The sequence below is a fragment of the Acipenser ruthenus genome, chromosome 5, assembly GCF_902713425.1.
Source record: "Acipenser ruthenus chromosome 5, fAciRut3.2 maternal haplotype, whole genome shotgun sequence".
Taxonomy (NCBI): Eukaryota; Metazoa; Chordata; class Actinopteri; order Acipenseriformes; family Acipenseridae; genus Acipenser; species Acipenser ruthenus.
The window spans coordinates 61,609,538-61,620,391 of NC_081193.1; the positions used below are offsets into that span (position 1 = coordinate 61,609,538).

At 40.5% G+C, this 10,854-nt stretch overlaps 1 protein-coding gene across 1 annotated transcript; it reads left to right on the forward strand.

The window, feature by feature from the left end:
• Positions 1-9,316: 9,316 nt before the first annotated feature.
• sf3b5 (splicing factor 3b, subunit 5) lies at positions 9,317-10,585 on the forward strand. Its single transcript, XM_034005495.3, has 2 exons — positions 9,317-9,492; positions 10,052-10,585. The coding sequence occupies exon 2, from the start codon at positions 10,078-10,080 to the stop codon at positions 10,336-10,338; it is 261 nt and encodes an 86-aa protein (XP_033861386.2). The 5' UTR covers positions 9,317-9,492; positions 10,052-10,077; the 3' UTR covers positions 10,339-10,585.
• Positions 10,586-10,854: the final 269 nt, after the last annotated feature.

Below are 10,854 nucleotides of genomic sequence, written 5' to 3' on the forward strand. Positions count from 1 at the left end.
ATACTTTATTATCTAGCTATAGCCAACATAACATATCCAATGCTGAGTACTTGGTATACAGCACACACAGGCACCATGCATATAAACCTCAAGTAATACAGTACAATTATTATATATTCTATCTATCTGTTTAAATGAAGGAACACAATCGCGTCAAAATTTGAAGATAATGTAGATTCCACAAGCTTAAATCTGCATATTGTTTTAATGCAATGTTAAGATCTGTAGCAACTTTTGAACACAACTAATGGTTCTGAAATGTATATATTTCAAGCAAGCAAGCATACATCAGATTCAATACTTTCTTGCTTCATACTGTACTGTAGGCTATACTGCTATCAGTGTATATATTGAAACACGGAAAAAAAAGAATTGGTACATAAACTGGCACATGCATTAAAAGACTTGAAATACAAACATACCATTTTCTGACCTTTATACATGTCATGTTTTGGTATGTGTACCACATTCTGGCCCTACACCGCCAATATAAATCTAGATTTTCTTAAACAAAAATTATACAAATTCATGCTTTATATGTACATTGAACTTGAGGTAACATTTAATCGGAAATCACACAAATGCTCAGTTATTGTTTATTCATCATCAATTTCAGAACTGTATCAGTATAATTAGAATTGTTTTTGTTTTTAAATGTAAAGACTGTATCTGCCGACAGTTCTGGACAATTTAATTTTATATGAAATTCTGAATAAATTATTTCCTGGACCTACAGCATTTTATCTCATCAGATTTAAAAAAAGACAGCGGTTCAGGTACTGTAAATTGTGAGAAAAAAACAAGTAAAGCAGTAAATAAATAAATAGTTTATAATATTACTCTGTGTTTTTTTATTTTAAATAAATGTGTAGCACTTATTTATGCTTTTGTAATATATTCAATCTTAAATGCAAGTAAGTTTTCTTTTGTCTGGTTTAAAAAAGGCAATGTGGCTACTTTTTGGCTGGTTACTTCCAAAATTTGGTGGGGTGTGTGGCAAAGTGGTGAGTGGATACAGGTGAGTGCAGTGCAGGTACAAATCACACAGACAATTACTAACAGGTGCAAGGGTGTTTATTGATAAATTACAATGTCCAGAGCCTTAATGCAAACACAGGTAAATCACTCGTGTATCGGCGTGTATCACTCGGTTTTTGTAAATCCCCGGGCTTGACCCGCAACCAAAAAGTCCAGTTTTACACAACAACACTAAACACAAACACAGTTCTTAGTGATAGTGAATAAGTGCAAGTGGTGTATTACAGTTCTCTGTGAAATGCAGGGGTGAAAGTGATGTCCGGGTTTATGCTGGCTTCTGCTACAGCTCCGGATCGTGTTATAGGCAGTCTAGTTTAAAACAAACAGACAGTTATAACAAACACTAACAGACAAAACAAACTCACGGTGTACAGTATGGTAACACAGGCTCCTTGTAGGTTGTCTCTAACCATTTACCAAGGAACAGATCACGTCAGCTATGACCCCTATTTATATCTTCGCTCGTGACCCCTAGTTTAACAAGCGCATCTGCTCCTCCAATCCTCAGATGCCACATCGTTTAACGTCTGGGTCACTGAGTTTGGATACCGTAGCTGCGCCCCTTTCCTAAATGACCAACTTCCACCTACAATACGGAATAAATTGTCGTGCCATTTAGTTAAGGGTACTCTGTTCCCCTTACACAGTGCCCTCACAGGTCGAGAGGGAGATCTAACACCAAGCACCATTCGATCTCTGTCACAGGCGTTGCAAAAAAAAAATCTGCCAGCGCTGCCTTGATTAATCTCCCCAGCTAAGGCATATCATAGCTTAACATACACTTTTTTTCCCTGCAAATTTACAGTGTTACCCCCAGGGCACAAAGTGCCATACTAAGCCAGTTGCAAGGGCAGTCACCCATTCCAATCCCTGAGTCTCTGCACTGATCGATATACAAAGCAGCTTTAAACCTGTGTTTATGGCCACAGTCGTAGGATGCACTTTTGCTGTCTTCTTCATCAGCATTTTTAGCCTTCTTAAACTTTAGTACTGTAGTTTGTAATAGAAAATGTCCTAATGTTCTCTTCATTGCATCACAAGGACTGACTGAATCAGACAATTGTGAGGGATATGTGTGTGACCGTTGACTCTGGAAACATTTAAAATATGCAGCGGTTATTAGAGACTGATTCGGAGTGTACCATCAAAAGTGGCACGTAGGGAATTGGACACTGATTTTTTTGTTCCTAGTTCTTATTCAATGGCAAGGCACAGAAAGACTAATTTCATTTCCCCACGGAAAAGAGATCACTTCATTGGTGCCCAGACACCGAAATTACAGCGGTAAGTCGCCATATAAGGATTTTCTTAACAAATCTGTAAAGATTCTAAGTCAAGGTTCTGCACCTATAGAAAACAGCACTGGAACAGCGTTCCGGCGCATTACGGCTCAACTACAGCGGTGGTAATGGGAACCATTAGACCAATGCAGACCAGTAATGAGACCCACCATTCCAATATAGACCATTACACCTGTAAAGGGAACCATTGCACTATTACATCTGAATGGAAAATTATCCCTACTAGAAAGTGAAAACCACTACTGTAGTTATGGTGTAATAGGTTTTTCAGGAGGGTATGTGTTTAATCACACACAGATCATGTATCCAATCCTCGCCCAGGACAACTGGAAGCTGCTAGAGACTGGAAAATGCTGGCAGATGTTGGTCAATGGCTTATTTTTCCACCTGAGATTGCCACCACTAACCTTCGACCAGATATTGTCTTGTGGTCTGGATCAGCACGCCTTTTCACCTGGTAGAGTTAACAGTGCCATGGGAGGATGCTGTAGATGAGGCGTATGAGAGGAAGAAACTGCGGTATGCTCAACTAGCCACTGAAGCGGAACAGCGAGGATGGAGAGTCTGGGTTTACCCAGTGGAGGTGGGTTGTCGAGGATTTGTGGCACACTCTACAACCCGGTTTCTCAGAGACGCCGGATTCAGTGGCCTAGAGTTGCGTCGCACAGTGAAGAACTTATCTGAAGCAGCAGAGAGGAGCAGCAACTGGCTGTGGTTGAGACGGAAAGATTCTGGCTGGGGATCTCAAGCACAATAGAAAGAAAGAAACGCTGATGTACAGGTAAGTAAGCTGGGCTGAGTTGAGTGGGGGACGGAGGGGGGTGATGCTGGGACGCCAGAATCACCGTCGAGCCCTCTTGAGGTGTCGTGGGCTAGTCGACGAAACACTGAGGATGGAAGGTGCCCACTTGAAAACCCCAGAGATGTACCCTACTTAGCTCAGTCCAGACGGTTGTCATGCTGATGCACTGGGGAGGCCGCACTGTGGTTGATCCCCAGAGCCAGCATCGCAGCCGTTGTGTGTGCTGATGCACCAGGGAGGCAAAATAAGCTGATCCCTGGAGCCAGCATTACACTTCAGCCATCAACACCAGACAGAAGGATATCTACATCATCATATGGAAGGAAGCGCAAATGGATGGAGACACATATGGATCACAATAGTTTACTGTAAATCTACGTCTTAGTTGGTGCTTATCTTGGCGAGAGCCGAGTTCAAATCAGCATGAAGTTTTAACATCTACTCTCGTGTAATGGAAATCCAGCATCCAGAGATGATACATAACAAAAGTATAAACATTACAATTAAATACCAATAAAATAACAAACAAATTATTTAGTTTGCTTTCACTGTCTACTCGGAATGGTAAAACACAATCGTCACGTCATGCCGAATTTTGCATTATTTTTAGATCTGTGCATGCGTCAGCATTTCATTGAATTTTGTCTATGTGATTACTTATGCTATAAAAGTATTCATCGCCGTGGTTTAAATGTGAACTTTCAGTTCACATCAAAACACTAAAAGGATTAAATGACTAGCCATGTCCTCACATTACGTTTCTTTGAGACAGGGTTCAAATGTGTGAGTCTCACAACTCAGGAGTCTTAATAGAAAACAAGCTTGTTCTCATTTCTCTGTATACAGTATTAATAATTAACCAGCACTAGGTTGAAAAATACCTTTTTGTAAAACTCACCTACCTTACAAACGCTTATGAGTAAAATACAATAGTGTTCAATATGTGATTAAATTAATTATTTTGTGTGGTGGTGTGCGGAGACTGAATTGATTGTGGGCTAGTGAGCTGAAAACTGGAAATACGTCTAACCCATACAGCTTTTTAGAAACATCTGCTTAAATTTAGGCCTGCTGTAGAAACCTGCAGTAGGGTCGTTACCACGCAAATGATAAATTAAACTACCTTAAAGGTAATATAATAGTGGTATGATCATATATGTTTTGAAACACAGACTATTTGCATTAATTCAGAGACTGTTTTGGTAGATATACTTAAAGAGGGTTTTGGTAAATAATAATAATAATAATAATAATAATAATAATAATAATAATAATAATAATAATAATGTTTTTTTTAAAATGCAACAAATAAACAATACAAAAAAGAATAAAAGTTATTTAAATAACGTTTATTCTGCAGTTATTACTAAATAATTCACCCTGTGGCCACAGCCCCTATAAAGTACATTTAAAAATAAAATGTCATCGAAAAATGTGCATGCAAGCCCAATAGCAACGACAAGCTAGTGAGCAATAAAGACAGGTTGGCATTGCTCTCCGAACCTTTGGAGTTTGCTTTTGCTATTGTTGCAAACAAAACAACCGTTTGCAGGAGGTATGACACAGGCCCGGTTTTTGGGATGGAACCGCATAACAGTCTCGCGTTTTGATTGGTCCATGTCTATCACATGAATATGTCGTCACACGAGTGGAAAAGCTTGCAGGCATTTTTAACATTGTGATCAGAGAGAGAGAGAGAGATCTGTTTTCCACAACCTTTCCATTAAAATATAATGTGGTATTACGCTGTACTGATATAACAAACTATGTGTGATTACTTTATATGAATTATCATGTTATGCACGAATGTAACAATTGGCTTTCTGTGGTGGTGTACTTTTTTCTTTCAAGATGCATCTATAATCGTTTTTGCGATATATTTTAATATAAAATGTATACACTATTGCAGTGTATACATTTGTTAGAGGATACATTAGTTTATCTCTAATGTAATCACAGTTTTACATATAGACTGCCCCTGTTTTCATTTACGTCGCAAATTCTTGGCCGCTTTGCTTTTCAGATAATGTCCCAAATTCTGGGCCGATTTGGTTTGCAGATAACGTCCCAAATTCTGGGCCGATTTGGTTTGCAGATAACGTCCCAAATTCTGGGCCGCTCTGATAACATCCCAATTTCTGGGTTGCTCTGGTTTTTAGATAACGTCCCAAATTCTGCATTTTCGAATTCAGCCCATTTTTTGAGATATTCTGCTTAGCTGACAGCCGAGTTTCTAAGTCATGCATGCACAGTTTACCATAAACTGGACCGTTAATTCATTTAAGAGTAACCCTTAGTACATGAATCAAAGTTAATGTATTTTTTACTCTCCCCAGAAAACATTTAGGAACATGGTATACCAAAAAAAAAGGACATCTCATTTGCTTATGTAATGTCCATCAATATATAGTGAGGCGTAGGGGTTTATCAGAACTTCTGGGTTTAAGAGACCAGTGCCCTTCAACAACTTCAGATAAATCCTATTGTATTGTATTAGTCAACATTTCCCTTATCTATTCCTGATAGTTTATACTGTAGGTCAGGGGTTTTCAACTTTTTTTTAAACTGTACCCCTTCTATCTGGAGGTTTCAGCTCGAGTACCCCTTTACAATTTTCGCTCAACTGAACTGTACCTCAGTTAAAATAAAATGGAGAATAATCTGATGACCCCCCCCCCCCCCCCCCCCCGGTTATTTAATAAATTTGGGTGACAAACTACTGGTTTAGGACAGAACAACAAACAGTAGGCTTAATTCATAAAACTTTTAACTACAAGTATTTGGATGCACAGAATTAAAAAGTGTTAGGAGCACACCTATTTTTTTGTAACTTTGACGGCCTTTTTTAAATTTTGACAGCCTTTTGTAAAAGTGAAGGCTTTTTGATACCCAGCATACACTGCAATACCCAGCAAAGTTATACACTGATATTCTGATAGCACAGCAATTCAAATGAAGTTTGTAATTGGTTGTGTTCCTCAAATACACAATAAAATGTGATATTTATAGGGTATACAGTTATACAGCGTTACAGTGGTTTTGGCCATCAAAGAACAGGTACTGCGAGCATCTGGATTCATACCCCAAGGTACTCTGTAGCCTCCTAGGACATTCACAGCTTGTTTGACACCCTCTTGTAGTTGCCCGTTTCTGCATATAAAGTAAAATGCTGTTTGTCAATCTCTCTTTTTTCTTATAAATCAGTCTTTGCAGGAATCATTCCAAAAACACTTGAATCAGTTAGGGACTACCAGTCTGACACTACAGGCCTTTAAATTGCAGTACAAATTTGCAAGTTGCTAAGTATTTGTGTTCCTCAAATTTGCACTGCAAAGTGATATTTTAAAGAATAGGGTATATAGTGCTTTTTTTCGCCTCTGCTCGCGTTTGGTGCAAAACTATGCTCCGATACACTCAAGCTGATACTGTGATCACAAAACACTTGGAATGGACTTAAATTGGTGCTTCTGTTGCATAAATACACTATGAGTCCACAAATCCTGGGCCAACAAACTCGCTAGTACTCTCTTTAGATGCACAACAGTCTTAGCTAAAGAAAATGGGTTCCTTCGAGTTCGTACGACCCACGACTGCCATTGGCCAAGCCTTACCCCAATGGTGTTTTTATAATGGGATTTGCCATAGGGAAGGGGGTGGTCTCTTATCGTACCTGTGTACCACGACCCCTGGGCCAACAAACTCAGAGCGGAACTCTTTGCGTGCACAAGAGTCTTAGCTAAAGAAAGACATCGGCCACGGGTTCATACGCCACCCCACCGCCAGATGGCGGGCGTTGCCCCAAAGGGGTTTTATAATGGGATTTCCCATAGACATTTTTCAGGATGCTATATCTCGGGTTCCGGGGGTCCCCGAGACTTGAAAATCGGTACGGAGGTCCACCTCGGGGCCCCTGTCGATCCCTCCAAGCGACGTGTCCCCAGCTAGAAAGGACACCAGTTTTTGCCAACCTGGAGCTCAAAAGCTCAAAAGCTATTGGAAATGCAACCTTGACATGCCATCATGCTGAAAATGTGTAAATTTGTTGAAAATGTAGCATTTGAAAACGGGTGGCTCCCTGTGAAAGAGGGCCCCCAGACATGACCCTAGGAAGTTCAACCCGGTTTCTAGGCCCCAGGGTCATGGAGATATGACCCCGAAAAGGGTAGTTTTTGGACATTTTTGACAGGGCGTATCTCGGGTTCTGTGGGGGTTAGGAACTTGATTTTTTTTTTGCGGCAGGGCCCCATGGGGCCCCACACAAGGAGTCACCATTTTCATGGTTCAGATGCCAGGATGTCTTGGCAAAGTGAATTTTTTCATCATGACATTTTGGGTGAACCACCACACCGTTTTAGGGGGTGGTTTGGGGTGCTCCCCTGAGTCTATATCACTTTGAATGGTGGTTCTACGTGCTCGGGTTCGAGAGATATGCCTGAAATGTGTTTACGAAACTGAGCATATCACATTCAGGCTGGTTAGAACCCTTCGAACGGTGGTTATAGGTGCTCTGGTTCGAGAGATATGACTGAAAATGTGTTTTTTAACACTGCCATAGACATGAATGGGGCTGAATACCCGAAAATATATTTTGCAAAGAATTGCTACGGTGGGTGTATGCGTGCAGGGGTTGCATGGTGGTGTGAGCGTGCAAGGGTTGCATGGTGGTGTCTGCGTGCAGGGATTGCATGGTGGTGTGTGCATGTAGGGGTTGCATCGTGGTGTGTGCATGTAGGGGTTGCATGGTGGTCTGTGCATGTAGGGGTTGCATGGTAGTGTGTGCATGTAGGGGTTGCATGGTGGTGTGTGCATGTAGGGGTTGCATGGTGATGTGTGCATGTAGGGGTTGCATGGTGGTGTGTGCTTGCAGGGGTTGCATGGTGGTGTGTGCGTGCAGGGGTTGCATGGTGGTGTGTGCATGTAGGGGTTGCATGGTGATGTGTGCATGTAGGGGTTGCATGGTGGTGTGTGCTTGCAGGGGTTGCATGGTGGTGTGTGCGTGCAGGGGTTGCATGGTGGTGTGTGCATGTAGGGGTTGCATGGTGATGTGTGTGTGCAGGGGTCTTATGGTGGTGTATGCGTGCAGGGGTTGCATGGTGGGTGTATGCGTGCAGGGGTTGCATGGTGGTGTGTGCGTGCCGGGGTTGCATTGTGGTACACGTGTGTGGAGGGGAATTGGAGTTCAGGTTTTGCGCAAAAGAGGGGCGGGGAAAAGACTGGGAAGGGTAGGGTAAAAGAAAAATTACTACAATCATTTATTTTCACTGTCGACTCCCAGTCTCCTTACCCTCACTTTATGATTTTATTTTGTGGTTATTTAATTATTGTCAAAATAAACAGCCTTCATCTACTCACAGTTGCAGTCTCATTTCTGTCCAAAAAGAACCTGAAACACTACAATATATTGATGGACATTACATAAGAAAATGAGATGTCCTTTTTTCGGAATACCATGTTCCTTCCCAAAAATGTGTTTTAATATTAGTCTTTAATAAAGGAAAACGGCTGCTTCAATTAATTTTCATGTATCTGTTTCAGTGCAGTGTAGTTTCTTCATGTAGAATTCGAAAATGCAAAGCGGCCCAGAATTTGGGACGCTATCTAAAAACTAAGGCGGCCCAGAATTTGGGACGTTATCTAAAAACCAAAGCGGCCCAGAATTTGGGACATATCTGCAAACCAAATCGGCCCAGAATTTGGGACATTATCTGAAAAGCAACGTGGCCCAGAATTTGCGACGTAAATGAAAACAGGGGCAGTCTATATGTAAAACTGTGATTACATTAGAGATAAACTAATGTATCCTCTAACAAATGTATACACTGCAATAGTGTATACATTTTATATTAAAATATATCGCAAAAACGATTATAGATATATGCTACTTGAAAGAAAAAAGTACACCACCACAGAAAGCCAATTGTTACATTCGTGCATAACATGATAATCCATATACAGTGATCACCCATAGTTTGTTATATCAGTACAGCGTAATACCACATTATATTTTAATGGTAAGGATGTGGAAAGCAGATCTCTCTCTCTCTCTGATCACAATGTTAAAAATGCCTGCAAGCTTTTCCACTCGTGTGACGACATATTCATGTGACAGACATGGACCAATCAAAACGCGAAACTGTCATGCGGTTCCATCCCAAAAACCGGGCCTGTGTCATACCTTGTTTGCAGTGCCTGTTAGCTGTTCCAGTATTTGAAAAGCAGTACAGACGTATTTTGGCCTTTCTCCTCTACCGTACTGTCCCGTGATGCTTCTCGACTTAGGCCAAAGGCACAGACGTGATAGATGTGTTGCTGCGGTGGAGCGTTTTACGGTTTCTGGTACAAACAATCCCGGTAAAAAAATAAATTATTGGGTCTAAAATATTTAAATAGGTTAATGTATTTTGTTTAGAAGTTGTGCCATACGTGAGATGAGTTTTGTTGAAAGATTGCTTTCATAGGGCGTAGAAAGACGGACCAGATCAGATAAATTGAACACCGAGTTTAATGATTAATTCGTTTTAATTCCAATACACGCACACAACTACCTTTACATTAGGGTTAGTACCATAACAGAATCGCATGTAAGGCAATTCATTTCATTTTTCAAAACTCGATACCGTTGAAAAAACGTATTACATTTAGTGTCCGCGGCAATCGCACTCATCAAAAAGTTAACTTATGTTGGTCACGGCATGACAAAAACAAAGCACGCAGGATAAGCGGTGTGGCACAGTGGTCTCCAGACCAAGCAACGGCTCAATGAGAAAGTCGCATGCAATGTGTTCGAATGAATGTAGTACAGTTTTACATTGGCCTGTCTTTCTGCAACAATAACAGATTGATGTAGTCTGAAAATATGCGATTTGTACAATTCTGAACTTTTAATGATACTTTTTTTTTGTTTTTTTAGTTTAATAATTGTCAACAGCCCTTGAGATGACGGACCGCTACACCATTCACAGCCAGCTGGAACATTTGCAGTCTAAATACATCGGGACTGGCCATGCAGACACGACTAAGTGGGAATGGCTCGTGAACCAGCACCGGGACTCCTACTGCTCCTACATGGGTCACTTCGACCTGCTCAATTACTTTTCCATCGCTGAGAACGAGAGCAAAGCCAGGGTCCGGTTCAATCTAATGGAAAAGATGCTGCAGCCCTGCGGCCCCCCCTCTGATAAACCAGATGATCTGTAGATGCTGGGACATTTTAATATGAAATATCTGTTAAAAAAAAAAACTGCAGAAAGAAAGAATATAAGATGTGGGGAAATGACTTTTACTGTGTTTATTGAACTGTTTAGTGCATTAGTTTGACATGAATGAACAATATTGTTTGTAATTTAGAGAATGTGCCTTGAATGAATTGGGTGTAAATGTTGATATTTCAACTACGTCCAGTCGACATTTTTCATTTATCAATAAACTAAGTACAAATTACAAACTACTTGTGTATTTTTTCTTAATTTGTTAAGCTAGCGTAGGTTTATATGGTAGACAAAATTGTAGCTGGGAAGTGGTTAATATCTGTTTAAACCTTGAATATTTTCCCAGGCTACAATTTTTCTCCAAAGTCCACCAGATGCTTTCATAAAACATGCCAAGCTGAAAAGTAATCAGCAAAATAACACACTTTGGCCTGTAAGTGGATAAGGATAATGATGTGGATGATGGTTTTGTTTTTATGCAATATTTATTTCATGCAATTGGTGA

Excerpts from the sequence above, each read along its gene's own strand:
- sf3b5 (XM_034005495.3), top strand. The coding sequence starts at position 10,078 with ATGACGGACCGCTACACCATTCACAGCCAGCTGGAACATTTGCAGTCT.